Raw genomic sequence first — 17,535 nt, 5'->3', positions numbered from 1 at the left:
AACGGGGAAAACACACACATCATGCTCTAGCAGCTCATCTGAATTCCATGAGTAATGACCGCTCAGTCTTTCATGCATGAATGGATGCCTTCACATACCAGAAAATAGGTTCCTACGTGACTCCATGATAACCATACTGCAAGGTTACCCAGCAAACATTTGTTAGGATGACTTTGAGTTAATCCAGCCAGCTCCAGCTGCAGTACATGTATGCATATATCTGATGAACATCTATGGGGCGTCTACCCTGGGCCAGATACAGGGTAACTTACAGTGTCCCTGTCACACATCTCGTAATGCAGACCCCAGCCCAGGGCATGTCTCGTCGCTCCACTAGCTCCTGAGCCCGTGCCCAAAGATCCAGCCCATCTCTGTTCACAAGGAAGGTCAACAAATATTTGTGGTTGGATGTGAAGCTGTGCGGCATATGTGCACCAAAGGGGAACCAAATTTATCAGGGAAATTTAAAGAAAACCTTTGACTTCAATCAGTTTGAGCTCATTTAGGTTGTTAAGTGTGAGAAGCTGATTCTAGACTCTTTCAAGCCCCCTGTAGCTGTGCTCTCATGAGCTCCCTACGCTGGGGCGTCTGCTCCTCTTCCCCGCGTGGCCTCCTTTGATGCTGAGCGGTTAGGTAACGACTCCCGTCCAGAGTCCCACATTCAAAGCGGCTTTTCCAGGCCGTGCTCTTCGGCAGGGCCCCCAGGACAGGTTTGCATGACTTCTTGTCTGTTAAAATGTCAACTTCCAAAATTAAAGCACTTGTCTCCCAGTACCACCACCGTCTTCCTTGTCATCTTGAGCCAATTCCCACAGTTGCCCTGGACAAACTCTCCAGTTAACAAATTCTGAATTTTTATTAGGTTCAGCTAAAAATCCATCCTCTCTTTAAGACTTTTATTTTATCCTCACTCTGAATCACGCGACAAGTCAAACTGAACTTACATGCTAGAAAAGCAAGTGGCTCTTCCACACCCCCCTAATCTATACGAGAAGAAATCCTGACCGCGACAGTGAAGGGACCAAATTCTGAAGGACATGCAGAAAGCTGATGGCCTGGTGGCTCTTGAGGCCACGGGAGGAGTCCACGCCCTCTCTCCTGTGGACCTCCAGTGACTGCATGGTGCTTGGCACCCATGGGTGGCCCAAAACTGTCCCGTCCACAGCCCAGGGCTGGAACTCAGGAGCAGGGAAGGTCACCTGCTAACCTTTGCCGGATGGCCCTCCTGCCATCCACGTGATCCCTCCTGCCATAGTGAAGAGGCTTGATCCAACTTCCTAGGGAACTAGCTCAGTGACATGAGTTGCTTCCTCCTCCATTTGGAGAAGAAGGGACAGCCGGGGACTTCCGAGTGGTAGCTCCATTATACGCTGCATCTCCTCACTCGCCACTTAATTTCGACTGTGGTCTGACTCTGGTGGGCCTACCACACGAGTGCTCCCATGCTCACCATGGATGCTCACGGCTCCCAGCAGCAGCCCAGCCAGTTAGAGCCGCTGTCCCGCTCTCAGGACCTCCCTCTGCACAGGGAGGTTATCTCCTCTCCCTGCACGGCAGAGCTAGTGCATCGGGACAGACATGACATTCCGTCCAAGGAAAAGAGCCTGTAATTAGCCGAGGTTTTGGGGGAAGAACATTCTGCCTGCTCCTCTCCCTCCCACTTTTTCATTTAACATATTTTATCAGGATGAAATGCTTTAATGAGCACGGAATTGCAGCTGATCCCAGCTGAACCTCGCAGAGCTCCATGCTCAGCCGCCCGCTCCCCATCAAGCCGCATTCATGCTCACTGTGATCAGGCCTTCTTTAAGGAGCAAGCTCCCCGAAACTGACAGGAAGCTCAACGACTTCCTGTGGGCAGAAAAGCACCCCCAACCCTTGTCCATGCTGCATAATGGGGGAAAAGAGGAGGGCAGAAAGTGAGCGCATGAGAAGGTGGGTGTATGTATGTGCGTGTGAAGTGGGATGGTGTGTGTGTGTGCACACGTGCATGTGTGTTTGTGTGTGGGAGTTTCTGGGCTGAGTTCTTACAAAATGACTTGGGGTCCATTTGGAAAACACAAATCTTTTACAGAAACCATCATGGAAATTCCATTTCCATTTTCCGCAGATACGTCTCCCCACAAGCATCCAGCTCAGCTTGGACGCCTGTCTCCGCTGGACGCAGGGGGCAAAGTCCACAGGAATGGCTTCCTTTGCTAGTGTGAGAAACTCTGAAATCTGGGACAAGCCGTGCTCAGGTCCCTGTCACATCCCACGTGCCGTGGCCGCTACAGTGTGTGAGCCACCGGACACCCAGCACAACGTCCGCCACAGGCATTGCTTCCCTCACTTCTTCCCTCATTCGTGCCTTCATTTATTCCACAGGCCTCGAGCCTCCTGTGAGCCAGGGCCTGTTCACAGCACTGCAGATGCGGGCAGCACCTCTGCCTTCAGGAGCCTATTCATCAATGAGTCAATAACAAACACGAGGTGCGAGAGTACTAAGCGCTGTGGAGACAACAGAGCAGAGCCGTGGGTGGAGCTAGCCCGGCGCAGAGAGGGCTGGGGGGCTAGGTCTGACCGCTAACCGAGGGCCCCCACTCGCTCTGTGGGGCACTTGGCATAGTGCGGCCACCAGCAAGGAAAGGACACACACTGTTCTCCTCCCGAGACACCTGCTGGGCAGAGACCAGCCGTTCCCACACGTGTTCCGCTCTCCTCCCGGACACAGAGCTGGACTGGACCTCCCAGCGGCCCCTGCAATTAGGCATGGCCATGTGACTGGGTTTTGGCTAAGGCAAAATTCAGGCAAAATTGATGCATGCCACAGCCAAGCCTCGCCAATCCTGCGGTCCTCTCTCTGGGGCCCCGAGTGCCTGCAGCACAGGCTCCCTCCCCCAGACGACCTTCACAGGAGTGAGAAGTGAGCCTCTACTGGGCTAGGTTTCTGAACTTTTGGGAACGCACGTTTCAGCGGGCAGCCAACCCTAACCCACCCCTGATCCTTCCGCTCACAGCCCCTTCCGGGGCAGACGTTCCTGGCCTGGAGGTGGCCTTCCCTACAGGACCTGCTAGACACCTCAGGCAGATAGTAAATTCGCTCCAAACCACAGCAACGCCACAGACTGGAAACCAGAAGATGCTGCCCCTCCGCGAGTTGGCGCTGCTGGCCATGGCTTCCCAGCACCGTGAGTGTGTGGCTTTTCTCGCCCGACACTTGGTGCCACGGCCGTGTGTCCTTTCCCCAAAGCTCTAGTCTAGAAATGCCAACGGCAGAGAGAGTCTTCAGGAACCTGCCTCCTAGGGGCTCAAGAGCTGCTGCCGGCTGCCGCTCTCTCGAGCCAGATCGTGCAAGGTTTGTGTTAGCCGGGGAGGGGCGAGTCTCCCTGCTTCCTACTTGTTCAGATTGGAAAATGCAGCAGGTTCCCCATCAGAGCACACAGGTGTCATTGTGCTGGCGTGAGAAGGAATGTCCCCATCACCATGCCCACTGACTCTGTCGGGTCTCCCCGAGCCCTCTGCTGCTCCGGGAGAAGTCGGCTCTGCCGTTAGTCCCGTCGCCAGCCCTGACTTCTCAGCCCCCGAGACCACGGGAGGTTAGCCAGGCAGAAAGTGCAGAAGTGTCTTTTTCTCCATGTTCAGCAGGAGACAGATACAGCAGGGCCAACGAGCCCAGCAATCCTGGGAATCCTCGAGGGATAAGGGCTCTGCGCACTGCGGCCTTCTCTCCTTGTGGTACCTTTCACAAGCCTGTGTGCAGATAGGCACAGAGGAGAAAAGTTCCACGTGCCCGTACTAGGATCATTAACCTGAGAAACTGAAAGCCAGGACAACAGACTATTCCAGCAGGGCTAAGATGCCCGCCGATGTCATGTGTGTACCCACTGGTGTGTGAGCAGAGGGGAGCCCTCAGGGTTCAGTCCAAACTCACTCACATCACCTTCCTGCCAAGTGCCCTCAAGGATGACATGGGCAGACCTCCCAGGAGTTTGGGAAATGAGTCGGATACACAGTTGTTTAGCTGCGGCCCACGGGCCAAATCCGGCCCACTGCCTGCTTTTGTAAATAAAGGTTTATTAGAACACAGCCACACACATTAGTTTACACACTGCCTATGGCAGCTTTCACACTACCAAGGCTGAGTCGCACAGTTGTCACGAGGCTGGGTTGGCCCACAAAGCCTAAAATATTTGCTATCTGGCCCATTACAGAAAAAGTTTGCCCGCCCCTGAGTTAGGTCAACAATTTTCTACCAGAGGTGATTTTTGGGTGGTACCAGCACAGGCTTTAAATAAAGCTGCATCACACAACGAAAAACTCGCTCCCTTTCCGACCACTTTCAGTCCTCACGGCCTTTGAGCGGAAGCCTCTGGTCCTCGTGCGACTCAAACACTCCGACACGTGCACGCCGCTTCTCCCTTCTTAGCAAATGGGGGTGGCCTTTGGCTCTGAGTGTGGACAGACAACTACAAAGCCAGACTCTAATACTTTGTTTCCCGTGCCTTACGCTTGCTTATCAGTCAACTTTTACTGTAACAAACAATGCCAGCTTTCCCCTTGTGATCTAATATAGAGTCTCCTTATAGAATAAATTTATTTATATAAAAATGAATCACTGGAGAAAAATTTTAAGTAAATGACAAGCAACAGACAGATATGGCGAGTGCCTTGAAAGTGGTGAGGGTGTGAACGCAGGTGGGGGCCACAGAACTGAGGCATGAGCATCCTCACGGGTGTCAATGGTGGACTGGGGGCTGGCGGACTGGCCCGGAAGAAGTGAGCCCTGGGAAACTACACTCAGGTTGGGCTTTGAATCCTTGAGGCCTTCGCTCAGGTCCTTCCCTCCACTCCGCAGTGAAGTCGCCAACCTGGGCAGGCCACTCAAGGGCAGGTGACGGCCGCAGTGCCCACCTGGGGGCTGAGGAACAAGGGCCGGCTGTATGCAGTGAGTCGGCAAACCCTCCTGCATTCCTCCTTCACTCACACAACCGCCACACTCAACACTTCTGATGCCAGAGGGGTGGGCTTTTCCCCACACCAAGCGATTCTCTGCGACACCAGCTGGTGTCCTAGAGTTTAACTCAGTTCTGACACTATCTTCCTGGAGAGAGCGTCCATCCCGTGGGTGAAGGGCTCAGTCCCACAAGACTGCCCCCTGCTCCCCACTTTGATGCCAATCGCAAGTCCAGATTGTCACCGGGGCTTCCGACCAACTGGCTGCAGATCGGGGGTTCCAAGGACCCCCCCCCCACCTTTGATTACTTTCCTAAGCAGCCCACAGATCTCAGGAAAACAGTCTGCCCGCTACATCGCTGGTTTACTGCACAGGCTATTAAAGGGTAGGAATCAACAGTCGGATGAGGAGAGGCACAGGGCGAGTACGCGGGAAGGGGCGAGGGGCTTCCACGCCCTCTCCGGGGGCACCACCATCCCCAGTCTCCACGTGGTCACCAACCCAGAAGCTCTGTGAACCGGTCCTTTTGGGTTTTCTGGCAGCTTCATTGCGCAGGCGTGACCCACTAACTCTCTGGCCTTTGGGGGTTGAACCCATCTCCGGCGCCTCTCCCCTCCCGGGAGGTTGGGGGTGGGACCAAAAGCTCCATCCCTCTAATCACAGGGTTGGTTCCCCTGGCGACCAGCCCCCAACTCAGGAGCAATCTCCAAGTCACCGCTTTAGCACAAACTCAGGTGTGTTTGCAAGGGGCTTGTTATGAGTAATAAGAGACCTTCATCGCTCTCATCACTTGGGAAATTCCAAGGGTTTCAGGAGCTCTGTGCCAGGAACGGGGGCAAAACATATATTTCTTATTATAAATGACAGTATCACAGGCCGTAGGCGTGAAGGCAGGGTGGTATTTAACGGCCACGTCCCCTCGGGTGGGGGGTGTGGCAGTGTCTGACTCTGGAGACGCAAAGACGGGGGCCCTGCAGGGTCAGCTGCTTCCTCTGCTCCACGTCTGTGTTTTGGACACACAGCCAGCTTTCTGCAGGAACGGGAAACAAAACAGAGGCGCATCCGCCCCAGGAATGGAAGCAACCCCTAATAGTGCTCCAGGGACCCCGGTCCCCAGGATGGGGAGGCTTTCCACAACGGATGGGACTTATATAATGGATTCTCACCATCATTTTATCCAATTATTGCTCAGATTGGGTTGCAATTTTCTTCAAAGGGAAGAAGAAAATGCTAGTTGATGGCCTTGATTATTGAAACACAAATTCGTGAAATGAATTCTTCCTCCAGGAAAAACAACCTTGTGGTGGGTGCCAGGAGCACAGAGACACTGAAGGAACCAGCAGAAGTGACAGAGAGCTCTGACTCAGGCACAATGGAAAGAGGTGTGAATAGTCAGACCAAATGAAGGGGTCAGAGGTCAAAGGCCACGACCCAAGTCCCCACCCCACCTCCTTCCAGGCACTAGAGCAGTCACTGGACGGTAACCAAGAGAGAGAAGACCCAGCTCCAGTGGATGGCGCTCTGATCTTTCTCTGTTCTGAGTAATATTTCTCTCATTTCTGAGAAGGTGAACTCATGACCTTCTCAGGCACCAAGTGCAGAGCCACAAGCGCCTCAAGCTTGATCGACGAGACCCCAGAGCAGAGGCTGGGGCCCACGCCCAGACCGCCCGCCAGCTGCAGGTGCCTCACTTACCCTCACAAGCTGCTGGGGGAAAGGCCCACGGGAATTTTCTGGCACGTTGATGGGTGGGATGACCCAGTCCCGTTTCTGTCTCCTCAACCCGTTGGAGTTCTGTCGCTGGGGCCACGGCAACAGGGTGTCGTTCGGCAGCTGAGAAGGGTCCAGAACAGTACTCTTCTTTCCTTTCTGCAGCATTATTCGGAGCGGGGAGAGAAAAGCCACAGAAGTCTGGTTAAGTTTTGCACCGAGGAAACGTCTCTGTTCAGAGAATCTGTACTATCCTAGATCGATAGAGAAAGATTGGGTGATGTGGCTAAGCGTTAGGGGAAAAAATCAGGGAAGACCCTCATCTACACAAAGAAATGGATTGCAGAATTAAATGGGGCTGAAGAAACTAGAAAAAAAGAAGACGGGCTGGTCTGGTGGCACAGCGGTTAAGTTTGCACGCTCTACTTCGGCGCATCCCGGGCATGGACATGGCACTGCTTATCAAGCCATGCTGTGGAGGCATCCCACATACAAAGTAGAGGAAAATGGGCACAAATGTTAGCTCAGGGATAATCTTCCTCAAAAAAATAAAAATAAAAAAAATTAAAAAAAAAAAAAAGAAGGAAATACAGTTAACTATTTAACCAGTAGGGTGGATCAGGGCTTTTTAAGCTGAGAACAATGGAAACAATAACAACAGAAAATATGAACACATTTTAATTTAAAACTCTTGTTTATGAAAACATGTCCTAAAACCAAGTGATGAATTTGGACACTTGATTTACAATGTACCACATAAAGGGTTAACAGTTTCACTATGTAAAGAGTTCTTACAAATCAATAAGAAAAAGATTGAATCTTTTTTATAACAGGAAAAAGACATGAATAGATAATTAGCAAAATAAATATAAAGGTCAATAAACTTATGAAAAATGTCCACATCTTCCAGTAATCAAACAATGCAAATTACAGCAATATGTCCTCTTCACCCATCAAACTGACAAGGCCAAACAGAATGAATCCTCAGCACGGAGCAGCATGCTGTGAGTGACTCAGCAGAAGGTGGTGGTTGGGGGTGTGGGGCGTGGTGTTGGACCTGGAGTCTATATCTACAGGCATCCAAAGTGCACGAAAGACGGGGCAAGTCCCTCAACCTCTCTAAACTCTAGCTCCTTCCCTTCTAAAGTTGGATGGTTGCAAAAACGCCAAGTTCGGAGGGCCGCTGTGGGACCTAACAGGCAAGACGCGGAGCCCAAGCCTGGTGGTGGTCAGCTGGACTGCACGTTGGCTGCGCTGGTGGGGACGGGGTGCCCACCTCAGCCTTCTGCCGGCACTTTGCTGACTATCAAGAGCCTCAGAAATGGTCCTCGCTTTGACCTCAACAGCTGGGAATCTGTCCCAATGGAACTGGATGTGGACAAAAACCTCTGTAAAGATGCTCATGGCGGATGTGCTTCTAATAATGTTAAATAGGTATAAAATGGTAAAAATGCCAGAAAAAGCCTCTGCATGTTTGACAGCAGTAAACAGTAGTTAAATGCATTATGCCGCGTTCATAGCCTGGGATAGTAGGTAGTCATTCAAAGTCACTCTTTGAAGACTCTGCCATGAAGAAATGTCCATAAGTAATAGCAAGTGGAGAAATGGCACCGAAGCATGGATGCTGCGTGAGTCCTCATTTATTTTTAAGGGACAGAGAACAGATGGGAAGGAGATACATCGAAATGTGAACTCCGGTTTTCTCTGGTCACCAGTGAGTTCTGTGCTATTACACTTTACTTTATTCCTTTTACCTCCCTGTGTTTCTGAATGGTATAACGTACATGACTTTCCATAATTCAAAGAGCGAACAGAACTCATGTGCACACGTGGCATCTATGCAAGCATCACCTCTGTTTTTATTTTCAGGGTGCCCCATCTGACATGTCAACACCATTTTCAGGGCTGATGTTCATTTTACCCCGGGTCTCAGTGCCAGCAGCATATGAGAGTTCACACGGCAAAGACAGACCTTGGAGCAGGACAGCCCGAGGCAGGGGACAGGGCTGGCTAGAGGCGTCCGACCACAGGCCACCCCTCTCCAGTCACAGCGGGGTCCCCACCCTTAAGCTGGGCTCCAGGCATGGCAGGGACCCCGGGGATCTTAGCACTGCCCTTTGTGGACAGAGAGCTTCCCCACTCCCTTTTGCAAAAAAGATGCATAGAAATAAGTTAAACACATGTAGACGAAACTGCCTAATTGATGCCAAAAAAAAAAATCTTTTTCTGCCCCTAATGCCTAAACTTAAAGCTGCATCAACGGAAAAATCCATCTGGACAAACCACACTCCAATGAGAGACCCCCTCTGGGAGTCTCCCCCATCAGGGTCCCAGCTGTCTCATTGTGTTGAGCTCCTGCATTTAAGAGTTTTCAGCAATTAAGGAGGTTACCCCACCTTTCATCAGAGAGAAGCCACGCAAGCTGTGTCTACCCCGGCTGCCTTGATTCTGTGGAAATCGGACATTATACCAACTTCGTTCAAGTCAACTCATCGACGCTGCTTGTGATTAGTCCTCGGTCTCTCTCATGACATAGGGTGGGGTCATCACTAGGCTCCTTGATGAGTTTCCCAGAACAGCATTTAGGACAGTCCTGGCCGCACACTCTCCCTGCAGGCCGGGCACAGACAGCTGCTCCCCACACCCACACGACCAGCCCACGCCTTGTAGGCATTGAGCCTTCCATGCAGCCCCCACCAACGCTCCCTGCCGCCCGTTCGGTAGGGAGCATCATCATCCCCACTTTACCAGGGAGGCAACCGGGGACCTCAGAGAGGCCAAGTGATGTGGGGAGGTCACACAGCTCATTAGGTAGAGGCAGCATTGCAATGCTGGGAGTCGGACCTCAAGGCCAGGGCACCTGGCTGAGGGCTGCCCCTTACTTTTGGGGTCTCTTTGCCTGTGAGGTCGCATCCCCTTTACTGGTTCTCACCGTAGGCTGCGCAGGGCTAGCAGAAATCGGTACTCCCATGGCAGAGGCGGGGAACTGCCCGCACCCAGAACAGCCTGGGAGAGACATCTCTGCATGCCCAGCAGTTGTGGCTTCCAGGGAGCGTGTCAGAAACGCAAAGTCTTACTTGTCCCTGGATTTACTCCCTCTGGGGTGGGGCCTGCAGTCTGTCTGGGGACTCCAGGTGACTGATGTGCTCCACACACATACAACCGGGCTCCTCGACCCACAGGGCATTAGGCCATCTGTCCCTAGGTACGAGCCTCAGGGAAGGGATGGGGCAGCCTTTGTTCTGGAGCGGGTCTGCATGAGGGCAGCCAGCCAGACTCGCCCAAACGACCCTTGCACGAGGTGACAGGGAGCCCCAGCCACAGCCTCTGGGAGGGGGTGCCGCCAGCCATGGCTGCCTGCACGTCTCCCCGCGTGACGGTGCAGAGAACACAGGTCTGCCTCACCGGGGCTGCAGAGGCAGAAGCTCCCCGGAGCCCTCTGCATTCTAGACTCGGGCCTGTAAAGGGTTTTCATAGAGCTGTTTCAAACCTGCTTTATCTTCATTTGCCTCCGATGAGCTTGCGTGGCGTTAATTTCCCTAGTGTTGTTTAAATAAATGACACATATTTGCTACTATTTTAAAGCTGTGAGACAAATGTAATAACAAAATCTGGTGAAAATCAATGCAAGACCTATGCAGGCTGCAGCCTGGAAGACGCATCCCCTTCTCTCAGGGGAAACGTCCGTGATGAGGACGGATTCCTGCAACAGGGTGTGTTCTTCCAAACATGCAACAATCCCGGGCCCATTCGGAACTCGTGTGTAAACACTGACGCCTCATTGTCCTAATGATGCATAATGCTTCCGGTCACTCTCAAAGATGTCTCCTAACAGACGACATCTGCTGGTCTTTCCGAGGCATTCCTGAGCCAGCGATGGCTGAGTGGCAGGTAATGATGTGAAAGTGACCTCTATGCAACTGTTACTAAAAAGTATGTACATGCACGTGCACAAACAGGCATATGGAGGCACAGCACATATGTATGTGTACTAGCACATATGGATGCACATGTATACGCATACAGGTATGTATATGTAGGTATGCAGGCGTGCGTGTGTGCATGTGTCCGAGTATGTGTGTTTATGTACTATACACACATGCATGTGTATACGTGTATATATGTGTGTGCGTGTGTATAACATATCACAATTTTTTCAAAACTGACAGCCTGGCAGCATGACCCGACCCCCTCACTGGGTCGTTACAAGCAGTTTACTCCAACTTAGAGGTGGTATAACTGGCGGGGGCCGGGGAGGGCCCTGGTTGCTGAGCTGGCCTTTGGATCCAACCAAACTCATACCTGCAGGTTTGCAGAACAAAGAGTGTGGAGGAAATCACTCGGTCCAGCTGTCCTCTCGCTGGACAGCTAAGAAGATGTGGTAGAGAAGTTAACTTGCTGGAGTGGTGGACAGCTCTCAGGATCTGATCACGAAAATGTTCCACAGAGCCCCCCACCTCAGCATGGACAGATCTGGGCTCTGCTTCCATGTCCACCCCCAACTTGTGTTGTGGGGCCAAAGGACTGGCCCTGCTCTCCTCACAGAGGCAGGCTGCACTGGGGCTGTGTCCTGTCCCGGCACCCGGGGAGTCTGCCCAGGTTCGCACCCCGTTCCTTGCCTTGCACCAGCTCCTCCAGCACCCCGACCCCACCTGGCTGAGCTCACAGCTCATTGCTGTGCCCAGATGGCATCCTTGTGTGTCGGACTCAGCTCACAGCGCCTCCCCAGGAGGGAGAGGCCTTCTCGATCCTTGGGGCCCGAGCACATCACAGGGAACACCTGCTCTGGTGACACCCCGCCCCGCTGCCGTCCTGAGGGCCGAGGTGTTCTCTTGGCCCACATTGTGAGCAGTGCCACTGTCCAGGCGTGGTGGGAGGGCACCACTGGCCACCCACTCGGCACAGAGCAAACTCGGCGGATAGTACTAAACATGGAGTCCCACACACCTTTCCTGAGCACCAACAAACACGTGACCGGGGGAGATGGACAGAGCTGGGGGTGGTCACGCTGGAGGGGGTCCTGCAGGGACACAGATGGCAGAGGGTAGTGGGGGCTTCAGCCAGGAGACCTGGGGGGCGGCCTGGCCTGGAATGAGCCCTGAGTTTCCAGGGGGCTGGGCTTGGGGGCAGGCAGGCTTAGGAGTGTCCCAGTAAGGAAACTGAGGCACAGGGAAGAGAAAGAATTTGTCTAAATTGCCTGGTAGTGTGGGAAAGGCCCAGCTGGGGGAGGCAGGCGTCGGGCTGCCCAGGTGAGGGCAGGAGTGAGAAAGGTAGGCAACCTGATCTGGCCCAGGGGGACTCATGGTCTCCTTTCTGGATGCTTGAGGTGGGGTCCCCGCATCCATCCCCTTCCCTTGGTTTCCTCTGGGGGCGGGAGGTCTCATCCCAGAGCCCTCTCTGGCTGCGGACAGGCGTGAGAGTCCAGCCTGGCAGTCAGTGCCTGGCATTCCACTTGGCCAGGGTGGCCTCCCCAGGGAGGGCATGTCACCCCTGAGCAGGGGACTATCCCTGGCTGCTGGAGGGGAGGGCTCTCTGCCCCTGGATCAAGCTCTGACTGGGGCCGGTGGAGGTTCCACCAGCCTGCTCCCACTGCGGGCTCCTGGTCTCCCACCTATGTGGATGCAGCACCTGCCTACCTCCCCCGCCTGTGTCTGCCCCCTCACCCCTTCCCTCCCCTCTGGACACACCGTGTGCCCCCAGCCCCCTTCACCTGGCTCAGTGCCACCTCAGGAGTTTCCCCAGGCCGGGGTCCCAGTGCTGAGCATAGGACCTCGGATGAGTTGTTTCCTGCCTCTGGGCCTCAGTTTCCCTGCTCCAGGGGCTGGATGAGCTCTGCGCTTTGGAGCCACCCAGACAGCTGGGGTGTGGGCAGTGGGCTGGGACACCTTCCTGGAGGTCAAGTGACCTCACTGCTGAGTGACACAGATGCACGATGGAGCCACTGCCTCGATGGACACCGACTTTGTAAAGACAAAGTGAAATCTTCTGATTGTGGGTGGGCCGGCCTCTTTGCAGAATGTGTATCCCACTCAGTCTATGGCACGTGGTGGGTCCAGGGAGCCCAGGACGGGTGGTTTTAAGATCCTTCCAGATCAACTTGTCTCTGATCCCCGCATTTGTCTCTTGGCAGGTTTCCTGGACTAATCTCAAATGCAGGCATCGGCTCTTTCCAGGGATAAAGTGAGGAGGCCCTCACACTTAAGATCATATCAACTGTGATTTAGAGAAAGAGGTAGGAGGTGAAGGAACTCAGGACAAAAGGGAGGCATGAGAACAACAAGTCTTCTGTTTTCCTGGGCGAGCTGCATGTTGTCAAAAAAAAAATCCACATCATTTCCCACCCTTTCCCTGCCCCCAAGTCCAAACCTGCACCCCAACAGTGACCTGTGTACCTCTCTCCCGAGGAGGCTTCTCACTCTGCATGTCACTTTATTAGCTGAGCTCCTGCGGCTCTGCACCCACCGGTCCCGCTGTCCTTGTAACGGGGGCTTGTTCTCGTGTCTGATTATGAGTGTAATTGAGTGTGACTTCCAGGTGAGCTCTTCAGGGACGCCGCAGTGTCAGGAAGAAGCTGGGTCATTTCCCTCCCTTCACCATCCACAAGTGAAAGATGAATAATGCAAAACTGACCTGGGGCAGGTTTTAAATTATTGTCTTTTTTTTTTTGGAAAAAGGAAAAAAAAAGTGTCAGGGGAAGACTCTAATCACATGTACCTCCCCCAATCTACATGCAAAAAGTTATAATTTATCATAATTCTCTATTATCCAACTATTCACCTGTTAGGAGCACAGAACTGCAAAGAGCCGAGCACGCGTGCGGGTTGTTAGGTAAATGGACTGACTCAAACACTCAGAGGCGAAGCTAAGAGGGAGCGTAAGTAGCCCACGTCTGCCTTCCAGAGACAGACTCCGGGGCGCCTCCCCGGGCGCCTCCCTGCCAAATTGGTTTGAGGTGGGCGGGAAATGGTTTGCAGGTGAATATGCAATAAATAGTTTTCCAATTTCCTTGTGATAAGAACACAGATGACAAGTCCCACTGCACGCCTTCCTGATCCAACAAATCAGGCCCTGCGGGGGGGAGGGGGGTCCAGGGTCTGCATGGTGCACACGTCCCCGGGCACTGGGAACCAGGTGTGAGCTCCACAGTGCTGTAGATGTGGGTGAAATGCCTCCTCGATGCACGGGACACTAGAGAAACGGCAGCGCGTGGCCAAGGCCAAGCGAAGAGGCCTCTGGAACAGACCGGCTGGAGGGGGGAGCTGCCCAGTGCAAACCCAGGGTCCTGGATGGGACCGAGTGGGGACTGGGTTCCTGAGCAGAGGCCATTAGACGTGGGGTGCCCTGCGGCTTCTGCAATGTGCAGTGTGGGGGGTGGGGGGGGGGGGAGTGTCTGTTGTTCTCCGGGGAAGGCAGCTTAGCGGAAGTTGTTCCCCCTAAAGAAGTGGCATAAATACGGAAATGCTTCAACATACCCAGACATCAGATCCCCAGTGTGTTTCTCAGGGGCACTGAGCAGCCCCGTCTTGGAAGATGGGGTCACAGATGCAGCCTGACATCCCCAACAGGCCCTCCCACCCAGTCAGGTCCCGGGCTAAGCCGCTGGACCCTTCCTTAGCACCTTAAATTCCCTCCACTTTTGAGAAACAGCATAGGCACAAGTCCCCCTGACTCGATCCAGCAATTCATGGAAAAATTTTCAAGTGAGTTCCCCGTGGGATGCGCCAGCCGGGCGCTGTGACCGCTGATGTCTGCGAGGCCTCTCCTTAATCAGGGGCTCCAGGTCAGCTTCGCCAAGCATGCCCTGGCCCTCCCCCAACATGTAATCATCGGCTTTCATTACCCAGGACAGTGCCTCCCTGGGAAGGCCCGGTGCAATCTAATTTCTCTGATTGGCGGTGCAGCCCCGCAGACCTTAATGCTGAGAGACGGCCGCTCAGAGTGGGAGCCTCTGCTGCCATTTGCATAAGCAGATACTAAGGGTGACTTGCTCTGTGCGTGTAGAGGAACGAGGCGGGAAGCAGGCAACTGGGTTTTTAACTTCCCTGACTTCCCTGCTCTCCTGGTCTTCCAGACTGGCCAGCGTGCACGGCTGCGGGTGGGGCATCACAGGAATGTCACCTGCATCCGAGCTTCACGCGAGAGAGAAAGTGCTCGGTCTGCAAATGCAGGGACAATGCAGCTCTCAGAGGGAAGGTTCCGGGAGCTCTGACCCCTGATATGAATCCTGGAGCCCGATGAGGCCCCAAGCTCCTCTTTTTTCATTATCACAAATAAATCAGCCCTCACCTCGCATTGCACTTAGCAGTCGCCAGAGTATCCAGCTGGCACCGCTTCCCTGGGACCAGGCTTCCTTGGATGGGATCCAGCTGCTGGGCCTCGAGGCACCTGCGACTCCTCATGCACAGGGTGACCACAGGCCCACTGATGCGGTCCCGTCTGACTGTTCTTGGATGACTCTAACCTTCGGGTAAACAAGTGGCCAATCCCAGCCACACAGACATGACTTAGGGCCTGGCGTTCCCAGTTTACTGACCTCACAGGGATCTGAAGTTGAAATGAAACATTTGGGAAACGACACGCCACTTTGGCATTGTGAGCTAACACTACTCATGTGGGAACAAGGGTCGATAAGGTTTATTCCCCAAATATCAGTGTTATTTATGACTTTCCTCTGTGTCTCTGACTCACCAATCTTCCTGTTTTCACTGCTTCCTCGTAGCTTTGGGTTAAACACGCTTCAATAAAGGAGACACCGTGGCTCCCCCATTCTCCCAAATGTCAAACCTCGTGCTGATTTCCACTGAAGATAATTGGATTTCTTTAAAACAATGAGACGCTAACATCCATACAGATAGTTCACTCCTCTACCTCCTACTCTCCTTTCAATATACATTTAGAGATGGTACATTTTGCTTGCCTGCAAGCATGTATATTTAAAATATTTAACTAGGGTACTGTCTGCAGCCTTCTGGCTGGTTTCCATGGTAGCTACGGATGGACAGAATAAAATGGCATTTAACAAACACAAAATAAAACAGAAAGATATCTCCGTCCTGTAACAAATAGAACATGCGAGCCATTCTAAATAAACATTTGCATGCGTTTGGTTCTGAAAAGGCACTTAGTGGATTTTTCTTGCATCCATGACACTACTGGGGAGCGGAACGCGCTATCTTCGACCCCAAAGCACAAAGGCGTTGCCTCCTCCCGACGTCTTCCAAGAAGCGGAGGTCGTTTTGAAAATTCCCGTAGAAATCATACGAAGAAAGGTTTCCTGAGTGAAATAGCACCATTATCTGTTCACGGCTCTATTTGGAAGGAAAGTCTTCGGGCCAAGGCCTCGACACACACTGCCTGCTGTGTGGGGCCGTGACCGAAGCCCCTCCTGGCTCGCTCACTCTTGTCTGCGATGACCCAGGGAGGGTGGGCTGGCACCGTCCTCGAGGACGCTTCGGGAGGTGGAGGCACCGAGAGGTCCAGCGACTGGCCCAGGCTCAGGCAGCTAGAGCTGGCGGGCGGGGTCTGAACTCAGGCTGTGCCCCCCACCCAGTCGACCCTCGGCCCCTCTCTGCTCCTAGGCTGGAAGGCTGGATGTTGACACAGAGGGTTGGTGGGCACCCTCATGCTGAGGTCCTAGCACCCACTTCCCACATGCACCAAGCAGGTGGGCACGGACCCTGCAGGTGTGAGCCACCCTGGAGGAACAGTCGAGATGTGGATTTTAGGAAAATTCTAACAATCTCTATCATCTTGCCAAAAGGTTTCCTGTTATTCCTAAGTAGCATCAAAACCACATTTCTCTTGACGAATATCTCAAAGGTCATCCCTTGGCCCCCTTTAGCCTTGTCTCCCCCCAAAATGAAGACACAAGACAATATTCCTAACTGCACAGGCCTTGGAGCAGACAGGCTGGAGCTGTAACCGACAGGGCGGCACGTGTGTGCAGACATCATGGCTTTATGGGCCACGATAAGGGTCGCCATCCAAGCACAGAAGCTGGGAAAGGAGGGGCCAACCTGTTTGGACAAGCCTCCCGCACATGCGTGTGTGTTTGTGCATGTGTGTGCTGCATGTTTCACTATCACGTGCCAGGGCAGGTTGCCCGGCCATCCTCTCCTCCCCAGCACGCCAAGGACCCCAGTGCCTGAGGGCTTCCACACCTGGCTCCAGACCCACTGTCCCCACTTCAGCACTGCCCCTGCACTGCAGGATGGTGAGCAGCACCCCGGCCCCGCCCACTCCATGCCAGCAGCACCCCCGCCTCCTCCCGCAGTGACATCCCAAAATGTCTCCAGGCTTCTCCCCCGCATACCCTGGTTGAGAACTTGCTCTAGAGAATCCAGAAAATCATGTTTAGTTAGAAACATCTTAAATGAAATTACTCTTCAGTTTACAGAAAAAAAACCACAATCACAGTAAAAACAAATTAAATTAGCAAGTTAAGCCAAAATGTGTTACTTTTTTCCAGAGTCGTTAGTGGTGGAACTGAATGGAATTGCTCACGTTGGTTGGTTTTCAATGTGAATGATTCTGGAAGGCCTGGGCGAGGACGTGGGTAGGGGTCTTGCCGAGCACCTTCACTCAACCAGACTTCAGCTGCCTCTCCTTCTGAAAGGCGCCGGGAGGTTCAGCTCCAGGACCTACTGCCATCTGCTGACACGAGGCCCACGCACGGGCTCAGACCCACGCCAGCGCCCTGCCAGCGGGGGTTGGGTCCACGGGCACACCTGTCCTTAGTGGGCGTTCTTTTTGTGGCTGAATGTGCCAAGACCCCTGCATCACTGTTTTCACATCTTCTTCAGAAATCAGAAGGATTTTATTTTTAACCAAATATCAAATGGGAACCAGAACCGTGGATAGAACCACACAGCTGCATGCACACACATGCA

The 17,535-nt window shown here is 53.2% G+C and overlaps 1 protein-coding gene across 1 annotated transcript in view; it reads right to left on the bottom strand.

Moving 5' to 3' along the window:
• CDH4 (cadherin 4) overlaps positions 1-17,535 on the bottom strand; it is a 594,249-nt gene that overhangs the window by 143,075 nt on the left and 433,639 nt on the right. The window contains exon 4 of the mRNA XM_046678081.1: positions 6,632-6,805. Coding sequence (XP_046534037.1) covers positions 6,632-6,805 — 174 coding nt within the window. The remainder of the gene's footprint in view (positions 1-6,631; positions 6,806-17,535) is intronic.

This window comes from Equus quagga, chromosome 12 (assembly GCF_021613505.1).
Source record: "Equus quagga isolate Etosha38 chromosome 12, UCLA_HA_Equagga_1.0, whole genome shotgun sequence".
Lineage (NCBI taxonomy): Eukaryota > Metazoa > Chordata > Mammalia > Perissodactyla > Equidae > Equus > Equus quagga.
Note: the sequence above shows the minus strand (reverse complement) of the source record. Positions and strands in the feature narration are given on the sequence as shown.